Raw genomic sequence first — 15,421 nt, forward strand, 5'->3', positions numbered from 1 at the left:
AGGTGGGGCTTCATTTTAGGCACTAACAGAGATGCCTAGAATTCCTGCGTGACACAGGGGCGCTGTGGTTGGGGGAGGAGACAGGAAGGCAAGGCGGGGACCCTTTCGTGAGCCATGTGCTGTGCTGATGGGTTGGGATTCACGTCCCTATGTGAAAGGAGTCCCCCGGAGACTGCCATCGTGGCCATGGTCTTGGTCCCTGTGCCCGGTCCCCATAGCTCGCCCCTGGCTGCAGCCACAGCTGAGCTGGGACAGAGCCAGGTGTGGTGGCTGCTCTAGCTGCTTACCAGGCTCTCAGCTTAGCCCGTGCCCCCCGGGGGCAGCCTCGGCAGCAGTGGGTACATGCCTCGGCCTCCCAGACTGGGGAGGGACAATCATGGGTGCCAACTAGGGGTTCCTCAGGGAGCCACAGTTGCCCACAGCCGTGCCCAGCTCAAAAACACGTTTTGGGGGCAGGCATGGCGGCACAGCAGATTAAGCCGCTGCTTGGGATGCCTGCATCCCATATCAGAGGGCCAGGGTTCCGGTCGCACCTCCACTTCTGAGCCAGCTTCCTGCTGATGAACTCCCAGGGAGGCAGCAAGTGCTCGGGTCCCTGCCACCTGCATGGGAGACCTGGAAGGAGTTCCCGCTTCCCGGCTTCGGTCCAGCCCTGGCTGTTGTGGGCTTTTGGGGAGTGAACCAGAGGGTGGTGGAAGGTCTCTCTCTCTCTCTCTCTCTCTCTCTCTCTCTCTCTATCTCTGTGTGTGTGTGTGTGTGTGTGTGTGGCATCTGTTTTCAAATTTAGAATCAAAGGAAACATGTTTGGGGCTCTCTTTGGCCCCTGAGCTGCCAGGCAAGCCGCCCTGTTTGTGGGGTGCCCAAATAGGGACACACGTGGAGCCCAGCAGGTGTACGTCAGGCCTCCCTCATGCAGACGGCCCAGTAACACTGCCAGGGGCAGCGGGAGAGCACAAAGGGCTTCACCACGGGACAGCGCTGAGGCCGATCTGCGCTTAGAGAAAACGACCTTCCAGGCGGAAGCAGCGAGAGCCCTAAGCAGGCCGTCAGAGCTGCGCCGGCAGGAGGGGGCAGCCGAGCCCAGCACTCAGGGAGCCTGTAGCAGCCTGCGTAGAAATGAGACCGAGTCTTATTTAACATCCCCGGGGCTGGAGCTTTCCCAAAGCCCGTGTCTCTAGCGTGTCCCACTTTGCTTTTCTGCCGTCTTCCCCTTCTGTGTGTGCCACGTCCCAGTGAGGCCTCACATCTTCATTTTCTTACAATTTTGTGTCCCCAGGATCTGGACATCGGTGCCAAGGACGTGAGGCTTTATGTCAACGAGAGCCTCATCTTCGCCGGCGAATTGGACAGAGGTGACGGCGAGGCCCCGGCCGACCCTCGCAGCATCCTGGTGGAGCTGAAGAGCGAGAGGGCAGAGGACACGGTGGCTCCCAGGGTGGCCGGCGCGGCAGGGGCCGGGGACCTCAGTGGCACCTGCTCACAGCCAGCCGAAGCAGCCATGGTGGGCGCCACCGCCTCTTCACAGGGACATTTATTTAGCCAAAGGACAGATTCTGCTGACGGCTGGAAAGACGTTTTGCCCACCACAGGGGAGGATTCAGAGTCATTGGCAGCCCCCGCGGGCACGAGCGACGCCCCCAGGGCCTCCTCACCCTCCCCGCCGGGGAAATGCCCTCCCCTGGATGCGGAGCCCTGGGGGATCCAGCAACTGGAGAATCTCACGGGCCGGAAGACACCTGTGCCGCCGGGGAAAACGCCGCCCTGGCTGCAGCCTTCTCCCAGCGGGCAGGGCAGGAGGCAGGGAGGCAGGAAGCCGAAACCCCCGTGGCTCAGCCCGGACAAGCCGCTCCCCGCACACAGCGAGGGCCCTGGAGAGACGGAGGCCGAGGAGAGAGGCCTCCAGCCGGAGCCAGGGCGGGTGACGAGCTGGAGCGTCCTCGCCGGGGAGAGGCCCCCGCGGGGGCCCCCCAAAGGCTGCGGGGATGATCTCGACATCTTCGCCCAGCCCCCCATCAGGGAGCGCCCTGCCAGTGGGAGGAGGAGCGTGAGGAAGGAGGCCCTGGGCAGTGGTCACGGGGACGAGCAGCCGGCCAGCAGAGGTAAGCTTGGGCCCGGCACCGTCACGTGCCAGTGCCCCCTGGTGGCTCCACGCTGCGTGGCTCCCTGGACCCGGATCCCGGCGTGGGGTCACGAGGCCAGAGGCGGTGTTCAAGTGGAAGACGTGGGCAGGAGGCAGTGTGCATGTTAAACTCCTAGGTGGCCCTGTCATTACCGAGATATGTCCTTGTACCCATTTTCTTATAAGACATGCCCCACGCCCCATCTAGAGGCTGCTGTTCTGCCCTCGATAGATTCAGTGATCTCCAGTGCCCTGACTTTACTCTCAGCTGTGCTGTTAGAAAACTCACCTAAGCCCCATGAGAAATAGCAGCGGATTTCCTTGGGTGTCGGAAGCACTATAGGGAGTGGTGGGGACTGGGGCAAACTGGCGAGCGAAAGCCCAGCTGAAGGGGGCAGCCGCTGCGCCACCCGGGCTTCCTGTGGGTTCCAGGAACGGCAGGCGAGTGTGCCAGGTCCCCCTGCCTTTGTTCAAGAGAAGCCAGAGATATGGAAAATGTTGGCTTTTTCAGCACTGGCAACTCACAGAGGTTATCTTTAAGCGAACGTGTGTCCACACGGAAAGGCACAAAGCTCCCTGAGGGCGTGCTGGGCATCCCCAGCTCTGGAGGGAGGGGACTTCAAGGGCTGGGGGTCGGAGCAGCTGCCCTGAGGTTTCAATCCGGGGAGGAGTGTGGCCTTGTGGCTGAGGCAAACGCATCGGCTGTGTCCACGCGGGTCTGGAGCCTCTGCTTCTGCACCTGCATGACCCCCTGCGGCTTCCCGGGCCTTGGAGGAATGGGTGAGATGCTGGCATCAAGGGTGTAGCCTGCGGCGTGGGGCCCAGGGCGCGCAGTGCTGCCGGTGGTTCCTGCGTGCGGCCTTTCTCAGAGTGCTTGGGTTCATGTCCCGCTCCGCTCTCCGTTCCAGCTTCCTGCTTTGCCCCAATGAGGCAGCCAGTGATGGCCCAGGGCCTGGGTCAGGCCAAAGTCAGGAGCCAGGAACTCCATCTGGGTCTCCCGCATGGGTGGTGGGGACACGAGTACTTGGGCCCTTCTCTGCTGCTTCCCAGCCCCGTTGGCAGGGAGCCGGCTGGGAAGTGGAGCAGCCAGGACTTGAACTGGCGCTCTGATTGGGGAAGAGGACATTGTAAGCAGTGGCTCACCACGCTGAACCACTGTGCCCAGCCACAGTGCTTGTTTTTAATGATCCTACCGGCATCTGCTATATCAGGGAGTGTCTGGCAGGTGTGTAGATCCTGCCAGGGTCTGCCATTTAGGACATCAGAGCAAGGCCCTCAGATACTCCATGCCCTCCCGCAGAGCCGACCCCTGTGGCTCCCCAGCCTCACTGAGTTCCGGGGCCCACCCCTGCTGAGATTTAGCCCCGAGACTGGGTGTTGGGGAGGAGAGCAGACTGGGAGAGAAAGACCAGGAGGCACTTGGAGGGCAGGTCCTCTGCAGTCTGGGCGAGGACGATGGGCGGGAGGAAATGCAGTGATTGGATGCCCGGCTGTGGCGCAGGCGTGTTCCCCACACGAGTGCTACGCCTCACACGACAGCCCCATTCTACAGAGCAAGCCTGAAGTTCAAGTTGCTTCCCTCGGTGCACACAGCCAGTTAGGGCTAGAGTGGGATCTGAACCCAGGCAGGCCAGCCCTAGCCTCCATGCTTCATGCCTTCATCCTAAGGGGTCCTGGGAGAGCCAGACCAGTCCACGCCCCCTGGGGAGCCTGTGGGAGTTGCAGGGTGACAGGCGTTGCCGTAAGATGCCTACGTTCTGAAGACTTGGTCTCGCCTGGTTTCTGCCCTGATTTCACTGCTTGGCTCAATGGCATGTTAAGAACCAAGCCCCTGGCCGGTGCCGTGGCTTAACAGGCTAATCCTCCGCCTTGCGGCGCCAGCACACGGGGTTCTAGTCCCGGTCGGGGCACCGATCCTGTCCCGGTTGCCCCTCTTCCAGGCCAGCTCTCTGTTGTGGCCAGGGAGTGCAGTGGAGGATGGCCCAAGTCCTTGGGCCCTGCACCCCATGGGAGACCAGGAGAAGCACCTGGCTCCTGGCTTTGGATCACAGAGATGCACCGGCCGCAGAGGCCATTGGAGGGTGAACCAACGGCAAAAAGGAAGACCTTTCTCTCTGTCTCTCTCTCTCACTGTCCACTCTGCCTGTCAAAAAAAAAAAAAAAAAAAAAGAACCAAGCCCCTGAGATTCCATGCTCGTTAAGCAGGTCATGCTTATAAAGGGAAGTTGTGTAGACATTTGGAGTTAACTCATTACCCAGAGCCAGATCCCTTGCCCGAGGGGAAAGGCACAGGGCAAGTCCTCCATCGACCCTCTGAGCCCCTCCCCGGGATCCTGGGTCCAACAGAACAGCCGCGGGGATGACACCTGCATCTCAGAGGGGCCTCCGCCCCAGGGCCAGTTGATGACGAGTGAATGAAATCTCATCGGCCCAGTTGGGAAGCAGTGAGGGGCCTGTCACCCAAAGGATGCTCAAAGGGCACTCACCCCAAAGGCAGGAAAGATGCTGCCTGTCGCACAGGACTGGAGGGAGGAACCTCCTCCCCACATGGGCTATCTCTGCTCTAGCCCCACAGCAGGAAATGACCTCAGAGCCCTAGTGTGACGATGCCTGGGCTCCAGCTCCAAAGTCTCAGGGCAGAAGCTGATTGGTCCACTTGGGATCAGGTGTCCACTCCTTGTCCAATCAGCAAAGGCAATACCCTCAAAGTGCTTTTGCTCCTGTTTTAGCAGCAATTGAGGCACACCTCGCAGTGGTGCGGTCGACTTTTAGACGTTCAAATTCAGAGCTTGGTAGTTCATATTCATCTCGGCCTGGGAGGGTTTTGGAGTCTTGGATCCCATCTCCTCATAATCGGCGGCCCCTCCCAGACTGCGCCGGCTGCAGACTGATTGCCACTGTCCGTCCCGATGTAGGAGGGAAGCCTTGGCACCAACAGGGCATGCAGTGACCCCAGCGGCTTCTCCACGCCGGTGGTGCAGGAGCAGAGACACGTGGGGCCCCAGGCCACTGTCTCGGCTCTGTGAGGTCCCGGGGAAACCCGGAGAGCACGAGGCAGGGAGAGTAGGTGAGGAAGCCGCTGCAGAAGGGAAGCCAGGGCCCTGCCTTTTCGCTGGTGCCCTGGGCAGAGAAACATGGGCCGAGTCGCTGCCTCGTGAGTTTTGCTGCTGTCTCCTACAGCGCCTGCGAACCAGCCCAGGCTGCTCACGCAGTCTGGGGAAGTCAGGTCACGTCAGCGGAAGTCCTGGCGCTCCAGATGGGGAGTTCCTTCTGCCAGCTGTTAGGGCGCGTGCCTGGGAGGAGAGGATGGAGGAACTGCTGGGATCTTTCCGCTGCACACGAGAAGGGTTGGGGCAGGGGAGAAGACAGGTGCAGGAGGGCTGCCAGGTGGCGGGGAGTCCCTTGGCCCACAGGCCTGAACCCATGGCGTGCAGAGAAGTGCTGCTAACCAGCCCTCTCTTTACCGACACACACTTGTGAAGCGCTTCTGTGCACTGGCGGTGTGCCAGGGTGAGGTGGCAGAGAGGGCCTCCCCGAGGACGTGGGTGACTAGAAGAGCCAGCCAAGTGGGCACCTGGAGGCAGAGGGCACGGCGGGGGCCAAGGTGCAGAGGCAAGATGGGACCGGCTGTGTCCCCGAACGGAAGGGAGCGTGGCGGGAGCAGAGGGATCATGGGACAGGTTGCCAGTGGGGTGAGGTCGCAAGAGTCAGCAGGCACCTCACTGAGGCCCCGCGGGCGTGGCGAGGCCGAGATGGCTCTACTCTCAGTGCCAGAGAGAGCGTGTCGGTTAGGTATGTGGGGCTGGGAGTGGCGGAGTGGACGCATCTGGACCTCCGAGTGGTCGCTGGAAATGGCAGAGGATCCAAGACTTGACACAGGAAGTTGAGCAGCACCTACATGGGAGCCAAGAGCTGGAGGAGGGCGAGAGACAGAGCAGAGGGCTTGGGACACTCCCAGACCTTGGGACACTCCCAGACCTAGGGTGTGGGACAGCGACCCAGTTGTCACAGACCGTGGGTAGGTGTGGGGGAGCAGCAAGGGATGGAGCCTCCCAAGCCAGTGGTGGGGGGGGGGGAGAGGGAAGAAATAGCACATGGCAGAGCCCTGCCTGGGGTACCAGCATGGAGTGAGGACTGAGAGAAGACCGTGGAGAGCTTGTGGGAATCGTGGGATGCCAGTGTACGCGGTGGACAGGAAGGCCCCCAGGGTTTGACTTCAGACACAGACAGATCTGGGAGCTCACATGATGTCATCAGGACTCTCCCAGCACTGTCCTCAGGCCCCGCCCTGCTACAGTGTGGCAGAGTAGCCCCCTGGCGACCCCACGTGACTTCCGGCCAGCCCAGTTGAAAGAGTCCTTCCTTGAGCCCAGGTTGGGAGGGAGCTGCCAGCCTGCACCTGGTGTGCAGGGCTTGCGCCAGGAGGAAGGGTAGTGGAGTTGGGGTAGACAGGACCCTGGCACCACAGGGAGGAAGCAGAGAGCCAGGCGGGGCGGAGGGAGGAAACAGGACAGCGGCCGGCCTGAGCCCTGGGACTGGGTCTGCTTCCCGTTCCTGTCTTCTCGCTTTGGGAGGAAAGATTTATGTGTGTCTGTGGGCAGGGAGGCAGCGGGTGTCGGGGGAAGGAATGATGGAGGATCCTGGAGAGAAGTAATTGATGGACTCGAGCGCCTTAGGAGACAGGCAGGAAACGGAGAGCAGGGCCCAGGGCAACACGAAAGGAGAGAAAACAGAACGTCAAGGCCGTCAGCCACTGCTTCACTCTCTCCAGAGTGACACTGTGGACAGCAGGTGCAGCAGGGCTGCCAGGACAGGCCGGGCATTGGGTGCCCCGGGCAGCGCCCTCTAGGGGCCGTGCCCACCTGCTCCGCGTGCCATCCGCCTGGCTGATTGGCTTTCTTATAATAGTGTGGGTTCTTGATCATGAGACGTCCCTGGGAAAATGCCATTAGAAGCTGAGCACATTGTCCAAGGATGCTGCTCGAAGCTTCCTCGTCCGTGCAGGGAGCTTAGGAGATGAAGCAGTTGGAGGTCCCCGCTCCCCTGGGTTCCGCGGCCAGGCCTTCACCCCTCCCGTGACCTGTCTTCCAGGAGACACCTGGTCCACCAGGACCCCGCCGCGCTCCAGGTGGTGCAGTGAGCAGGAGCTCACGCTGCATGAGTCCTGGGACTCCCTCAGCGCCTTCGACCACTCCCACCGGGGCCGCATCTCCCACCCGGAGTTCCAGGGCGACATCCTGGATGAGTTCCTGCAGCAGCAACAGAAAGGCAGCCGGCAGGGGCCGGGCCAGGCTGGAGCGTCGCCAGGGCCGGACACGCGGGGCACAGGGAGCGACGCCCGCGCCGACGACAGCGACGGCGACTTCCAGATCCCTGTCCTGCCTTACGGGCAGCACCTGGTCATCAACATCCAGTCCACCTGGGGGGACAGACACTACGTGGGCCTGAACGGGATAGAGATCTTCAGCGCCCAGGGGCAGCCCGTGCAGATCGCGAGCATCAGGGCAGACCCGCCCGACATCAACGTGTTGCCAGCCTACGGAAAAGACCCCCGCGTGGTGGGCAACCTCATCGACGGGGTAAACAGGACCCAGGACGACATGCACGTCTGGCTGGCCCCGTTCACACCAGGCAAACCCCACTACATCTGCATCGACTTCACGCACCCCTGCCAGGTCGCCCTCATCAGGATCTGGAACTACAACAAGTCCCGGATCCACTCGTTCCGCGGCGTGAAGGACGTCACCATGCTGCTGGACGCACAGTGCGTCTTCCAAGGCGAGATTGCCAAGGCCTCGGGAACCCTCATGGGAGGTACGGTGTGCCTGCAAGAATCTGCTCGAAGCCCCCTGCCCCCTGCCCCCCGCCCCAGGAAGAAAGATAAGCTCACGGGGCTGGCCAACAATAGATAGGTCTCCTCCCCTCCCACGGTATCTATGGGTGGGCTGGGACCCACCGCGCTTAAACGCCTCCTCCGAGTCCCTGTCTTAGCAGGGTTCTTTGGCAAGAGGAACGCCTGTGGTCAGGGCTGCAAGGGTTATGGGTGCGGGGAAAAGCTGGCCTCCACTGACCCCAATTGCGCTCTAGAAAGTGAGCAATGACCCCCGCCCTGTCTCCCCACCCCTGGCTTGCAGATCATTGATAGGAGCCTCGTGTGCCCAAACTCACCCTTTTAACCTGGTGCTCAGGGGGCCTGAATCCCATTTGCAAATGTTCGAGGAGGATGAGGATCACAGAGCATAAAGGCTGATGGGTTTAGGTCAGGGTTGGGGCATGTCTGGCTCGCGGGCCATATTAAAGCCCCCCCAAACCCTTCGGTCTGGCCCTGCCCCAAGTCAACCGCAGGCAGAATTTAGTACGTCCCCTGCAGGCTCATTTTTCAGCTGGTAATTTTGCATGGCCCGAGAATGATGTTAGAAATAGCCACACAGCCCTGAGTGCAAGAGAAGGCCCCCCCCACCCGGGGGGCTGGGGAGAAGGGAGAGGAAGGGGGGGGCAGCGGGGGGGGGGGCTGGTTAGTTTCCTGATCTCTGGGCCCTCAATGTCTGGGGGTGGGGTTGACCCTTGGCCTTCCCGGTCCTTGGCGCAGCCCCGGAGCACTTCGGAGACACGATCTTATTCACCACCGACGACGACATCCTCGAGGCCATATTCTGCTCGGATGCGACATTCGACCTGGACGTGGAGAGCCTGTGCCCCCTGCAGCCGGACGAGGCCCTGCAGAGGCCCAGCACGGCCGACGGCGAGGGGGACGAGCGGCCCTTCACCCAGGCTGGCTTGTGGGCGGATGGCTGGGTAGGCCTGGGGCTGGGGGCCACGGGGCGGGCACCCCACATGGATTTCCTTCTCCCAACCCGGAGGGCGGCGGGGAGAATTAAGATGGATGTCCTTGAGGTTGCTGCTGCTCCTGCTTTGACATCACCCATTTTTCTGCTTCATTTTCTGCCCTGTGTATCATATTTCACTTGCCTCGTTTTTTCAAACCGAAGTGAAGAAAGTATTCAAATTTTAATCAAAGCCGAAAGAAATCATCTCTGTGTCATCTGTGTAATTTAGAGGTTGGCAGTCTCAGGGGAGTTTTTTTTCCCCCCCTGGGTTGCTTTTTGATCACTCGCTGTTGTTTTTGATGGAAAGACCAGAAATGCTTTTAATAGGCAGATTTAGTATTAAAATAAAGCTAATCACAGGGAAAGTTTCCAGAGTGCGCTGGCGAGCCAAGCCCAGGGCACGGTGCTGCCGCGTTCGGTGCCCATGAGGCTGTTCCTATTAGAAGGGACAATGACTGTGCCCATGGAGAAAACCACCAAGGCTCCGACAGGTCACACGTGACTTCCCCCAGGGAGCATGTGAAAGCGTCCCGAGGTTTGAACTTGAACGCTGGATTATAATCTGTATGCTTTTAAAACTGATAAACCGCGCCTGGCACTGTGGCATAGCGGGTAAAGCCGCCACCTACAGTGCCCGCATCCCATATGGGCGCCAGTTCGAGTCCCAGATGCTCCACTTCTGATCCAGCTCTCTGCTATGGCCTGGAAAAGCAGTAGAAGATGGCCCAAGTCCTTGGGCCCCTGCACCTGGCTCCTGGCTCCTGGCTTCAGATCTGCCCAGCTCCAGCCATTGCGGCCATCTGGGGAGTGAACCAGCAGATGGAAGACTCTCTCTCTTTCTCTCTCTCCACCTCCCCGCCTCTGCCTCTCTGTAACTCTGCCTTCCAAATAAATAAATACATCTTTTAAAAAAACTGATAAAAATTTGTAAAGATGTATTTATCTACTTGAAAGGCAGAGTTACAGAGAGGGAAAGACAGATAAAGAGATCTTGCATCCGCTGGCTCACTCCCCAGATGGCTGCAACAGCCAGGGCTGGGCCAGGCTAAAGCCAGGAGCCTGGAAACTCCATCCGGGTCTCCCAAAGCTGCCGCTGCTTTCCCAGGCTCCTTAGCAGAGAGCTGGATGTGGAACAAAGCAGCAGGGACTCAGACTGGTGCTCATCTAGGATGTCGACGTCACAGGCCGTGGCTCAGCCAGCTGCATGGCAAGACCAGCTCCCTGCAAATAAGAATTTGTAAAGTGAAGTAGGAGAGACCCGTGTGTCTGGGGGGGGACGTTGTGGCAGGTGTGAGGAGAAGGGGAGGGGGTGGGAGCAATCCGAACCACTCTCTGGGGCTTGGGTTCCCCCTCCCTCCCTTGCTCACCCCCGCCCCGCCCACACCTCCGTCTACTCACTAGGGTTCTTTCTTGTTTGAGAAAACCTAGCACCTTGCCAGCAGCATCAGGCCCTTCCCCTGCCCCATAAGAACCGCTGCTAACAAGGACTCAGATGTACAAGTGTTTCCAGGCCAGCCCAGGTCACTGGTCACAGAGGCTGCGCGCAGGCCAGAAATGCAAGAAAAGACCTGAGCTGACCTGGGCACAGGGTGGGCCACGCTCTGGGAGAACAGCAGGTGGCCATGTGGGTGTCACTAAATCACTGGCCTTTCCCTCTGCCTCTCTCCCCGACTGGTGTGCAGGGCCCAGGACCAGAGCTGCCCCCCAGCCCCCCTGTCCCTGAAGTCACCACGCCAGAGCCAGGCATCTACCACGGGACCTGTGAGTACCTCTCCTGGGGTGGTCTCAGGTGGAAGGAGTGCCTGCAGGGGCCGGGGGCGGGGGTGGGGAGCTGCGTGCCTTGGACAGTTGGGCGGGTTGTACACTGTGCAGAGAAACAGCAAACCGTGCGGCGAGCAGGCACAGAAGCCAGCCGGCGCTCCGCTACAAGGCCTAGCAGGGCCGCACACCCTCAGACAAAGCGGCCTCTTCCAGTTTGCCCTCCCAGATGGCAGTGTTTTTGCATTTTACATGCAGATGCATCATGTGTTAGGCTGCATTCGGATCCCAGGGGTGCAGGACGAGAAGGGGTTCAAGCTGTGTCTTCAGACCCCTCACTGAGCAGTGAGACCCTGTATCCTCTGTGTACACTCAGGCTGCCAGGCCCCCAGACCTCTCACAAGTCGGGAGTCCCAAGTTTCATAGGAAAGCTCCAAATTGCTACTTTTTGTTGTTATTGTTGTTAAGATTTTATTTATTTATTTAAGAGGTAGAGCCACAGAGAGTGAGAGGGAGAGACAGAGAGAGGGGTCTCTGTCCACTGGTTCACTCCCCAGATGGCTGCAACGGCCGGAGCTGCGCCGATCTGAAGCCAGGATCTAGGAGCTTCTTCTGGGTCTCCCACGCGGGTGCAGAGGCCCAAGGAGTTGGGCCATCATCTGCTGCTTTCCCAGGCCACATCAGAGAGCTGGATCGGAAGTGAAGCAGCTGGAACTCGAAGCACAATGGCTCCCCTGTGGGATGCCAGTGTCATAGGCAGTGGCTTTACCTGCTATACCACATCACCAACCCTTGTTTATTTATTTGCAAGTCAGGGGGGCAGAGAGGGAGAGACAGAGAGAGAGCTTCCATCTGCTGGCTCACCCCCAAATGACCACAACAGCCGAGCCAAAGCTAGGAACCAGGAACTCCACCCATGTCTCTCACAAGGGTGGCAGGGGCCCAAGCACCCTGGGCCATCCTCTGCTGCTTTCCCCAGCGCATTAGCAGGGAGCTGGACCGGAAGTGGAGCAGCCAGGACTCGAACCGGCAATCCTTTGGGACACTGGTGTCTCAAGTGGTGGCTTTGCCCGCTGTACCGCAATGCTGGTCGCAATGCTGGCCTCAACAGTCCCCCTCTTAATCCACATACACCTCATCAGCACCTCCATGTCCTAAGGAACCCTCAGGCCAAGGTCATGGCTGACTGTGGGTCCATTTCCACGCCCTGTTAACAGATGCCAGGGACACGATTCTGGCAGTCTGACTTCCCGCTCCAGTTTTTCCTGAAAACAAGAGCTGTGACGTTGTCACGCTCCCTCTCCCGCCTCCCCACCACCCTCTCCCTCTGGACTGAAGCCGGAACATCTCTGAGCTCTAGCCCGAGCACTTGCTCCCCTGGCCCCTTGCCATCGCTGGACCTCAGCCTGGGAGGCCTTCCCTCTCCGCCTGCCGCTGACACTGCCCGTTCCCTGCTGGGCTGTGAGGTGGTGTTTTGGGGGAATGGGAAGCAGCCACATCAGGGCCTTGGGCAGCTGCACAGGGAGTTGGGAAGTGGGGATGGCCTGGGAGCTACCCAGGGTAGAGTGACAGGCAGGGCCCTTTTGCACCTGTGTGCACACGTCACTGGGTTGGGCTGCCCGGGGAGGAGGTGGGGGGCTCTTCAGGCAGTGCAGCCAGCGAGGGACCCAGGGGTGAGCTGTCAGGGGTCCGCCTTCCCAGCCACTGGAGGGCTGAGCCCTTGGTCAGATCAGTGCCCCCAGTGTCCCCCACACCCCTGCTCTTCCTCATCGTCCCCACTGAAAAGTCACCCCTCCTTCCCCCTCTCCACAAGGACAAATCATCTCTTAGAAAAGAGCACGCCGGCGCCGTGGCTCACTAGGCTAATCCTCCGCCTGCGGCGCCGGCACACTGGGTTCTAGTCCTGGTCGGGGCGCCGGATTCTGTCCCGGTTGCCCCTCTTCCAGGCCAGCTCTCTGCTGTGGCCAGGGAGTGCAGTGTAGGATGGCCCAGGTGCTTGGGCCCTGCACCCCATGGGAGACCAGGAGAAGCACCTGGCTCCTGGCTTCGGATCAGCGCGGTGTGCCGGCTGCAGCGCGCCGGCCGCAGCGGCCATTGAAGGGTGAACCAACGGTAAAGGAAGACCTTTCTCTCTGTCTCTCTCTCTCACTGTCCACTCTGCCTGTCCAAAAAAAAAAAAAAAAAAAAAACACAGAGGAAGCCGTCTGATTTCGAATCCTCACAGCATCCCAGGGCCATGAAGGGACAGAGCAACTTAAAAGGCCCAGCTAATGTTGGGTGAGGGCCTAGCTGAGGCACCCTCATCTCCCAGGCAGGCGCCAGGCCGGGGCTTCCCTGCCTTCTCCCAGAGAGCGCTCCCAGCTCCTATGATGCCCATTTCCCAGATTAGATAGAGCAGCCGAGGCCCATCACACAGCTGGTACTGAAGCCGGAATGGGAGGAAGCACGTTTGAGAACATGGTGTCCCCATGTTCCTATGTTCATCGGATTTCTTTTCTTTCCTCTTCTCTTCCCTCCCTCCCTTTCTCTCTCTCTCTCTCTCTTTCTTTCTTTTTCTCTCTCTTTCTCTTTCTCTTTCTTTCTCTCTCTCTCTTTCTTTCTTTCTTTCTCTTTCTCTCACTCTTTCTTTCTCTCTCTCTCTTTCTCTCTTTCTTTCACAATGGAATCCATATTCAAGCTGAGTTAACCAAAAAACAGAATTTGGTTTGGTTCCGTTTTGTGCAGCTAAGATCTCAGGGCCGCTGGTTTCTCACGTTGCTGGCTCCAGATAAAGGTGTTCTCAGACCGTGGTGCCTCGTGCCACCCCTCTGCTCTGCTTTCCTCCCCGTCTCCCCCCTGCTCTTCAGTCCTGTCCATCTGGGGACTCTTGGAGGTCTGGTTTATTTGCTTATTGATTTTTTATTTATTTAAAAGGCAGAGTGATGCATCAGAGACAGAGAGAGAGGGATCTTCATTAGCTGGTTCACTTCCCCAAATGGCTGCAACAGCTGGGGTTGGGCCAGGCTGAAGCCAGAAGCCTGGAGCTCCATCCGGGTCTCCGAGTGGCGGGGGCCGTCTTCTGCTGCTTTCCTCAGTCGCATTAGCAAGGAACCTGGAGCAGAAGTGGCACAGCCAGGACTCGAACCGGCACTCGTGTGGGAGGCAGCTTAACCCTGCTGCACCGCAGTGCTGGCCCCTGGAGGGCCTGGGTGTAGAAACAAGCATTTCTGCTTCCTGACAGATCCCATAGCTGTTCCAGGGCCTTCAGCCAATCCCCATGAATCGTGTAGGTGAGGAAGAAGGGAGGCGAGAGGTGGGAAATACAGCTCTGGCCGGGCCCAGCATCAGCCCAGCGCCGGAGCCCGGGGAGAGGTGCCAGCCCTGCCAACACTGTGGATGGGCCTGGGGCGCTTCATCAGGGTCCCCCAACCAGGAGGAGGCGGGCTGGCAGGCTGAGGGAGCACCGGCCGGAAACAGCGCTGGCCCTGTCACCTGCACGGTCCCCAGACGCACTGCCGAGGGTGCAGAGACAGGGGAGAAATCCCACAATGAATTTCCATTTGCGTAAACACTAATTGATACCCCAGAGGCACGTGGATACAGAACATGGATGTCCGCTGTAAAAGGAGAGAAATGGCTCTCGGAGCGGCCCCGGTTTAGGCAGGTTCCCGGTGCATCTTGCCAGGCAAACAGAGGCGCCAGGCAGGGGAGAGGCCAGGCTGCGTCCCTTTTGTCTTCACAAGGGAAAGTGGCATTTCTCCTGCCCCCTCTCATCCACGCCCACTCCTTGGCCCGCATCCAGACCTGTCCCTGTCCCACGAATGGCACCCGGAGCCCCTCTGTAACGGGGGGCAGTGGCCTGCTCCTGAGAGTCCCAGGGGGAAGAGGTGGCGCCCAGGCGCCGGACACTTCTGTTCTGATCTGGGTTCCAGCAGGTGGGTGGCAGAGGCTGAAGCTCATTCGTTCTCCGTCTCCATCCCCCGGAGCCTGGGCGCTGATGGGGGCCACCCCTCCCTCCTGTCGCAGGCCTGCAGCTGAACTTTACGGCCTCGTGGGGGGACCTGCACTACCTGGGCCTCACCAGCCTGGAAGTGGTGAGCCGGGACGGCCAGGCCCTGCCCATCAGCCTGTCCCAGATCTCCGCCTCCCCCAGAGACTTGAATGACCTCCCCGAGTACACGGACGACTCCCGCACCCTGGACAAGTGAGTAGCGTTGCTCGCAGGACAGCGGGGTTGGGGGGGACCCGTTCTGTCTCTTTGACCTCAGGCACAAACATCAAGTAACTCCCATGGGCCACCTGCTCTTGGCCGTCCCGCAGCCAAGACCCTGTGACCGAGGGAAACTGAGGCTGGGGGGAGGAAGGCGATCCCCCGCCCCCACAGGGCCACCAGGGTCTTGTGCCCACAGACAGAGCTGTGGTCAGCATGTCCCCCACCATGCTGAGCGCCACGCCTCACACACAGGTGCCGGCTCTGCATTCACGCGTGAGCAACCCCGGCCCCTGGCGGGGGTTGGAGGTCAGGGCCAGGGAGGCCTCTTTGTGCTGCGTTTGTCAGAGCTCCTAAGCCAAAGGTGGATGCAGTCAGAACTGGACGAGCCGCAGCTGAGGCATTGCTCCCCGGGGACTCTGTCACCCCCTGCTCCAGGGCCTGGGCCCTGCCTGGCGCTATGAACGAGGGGAGGCATCCAGGGAATCAGGGACAGGAGTTCAAATCCCACCTGTGCCCCATGCCACC

General features: G+C 60.0%; 1 protein-coding gene across 1 annotated transcript in view; it reads left to right on the top strand.

Annotated features, from left to right (window-relative positions):
* The window catches only part of LOC133750452 (katanin-interacting protein-like), a 64,356-nt gene that overhangs the window by 35,671 nt on the left and 13,264 nt on the right, over window positions 1-15,421 (top strand). Inside the window, exons 6-10 of the mRNA XM_062180056.1 lie at window positions 1,277-2,099; window positions 7,211-7,933; window positions 8,709-8,914; window positions 10,629-10,707; window positions 14,710-14,887. Of these exons, the coding sequence (XP_062036040.1) occupies window positions 1,277-2,099; window positions 7,211-7,933; window positions 8,709-8,914; window positions 10,629-10,707; window positions 14,710-14,887 (2,009 nt within the window). The remainder of the gene's footprint in view (window positions 1-1,276; window positions 2,100-7,210; window positions 7,934-8,708; window positions 8,915-10,628; window positions 10,708-14,709; window positions 14,888-15,421) is intronic.

Source organism: Lepus europaeus, chromosome 21, assembly GCF_033115175.1.
Source record: "Lepus europaeus isolate LE1 chromosome 21, mLepTim1.pri, whole genome shotgun sequence".
Classification (NCBI taxonomy): domain Eukaryota; kingdom Metazoa; phylum Chordata; class Mammalia; order Lagomorpha; family Leporidae; genus Lepus; species Lepus europaeus.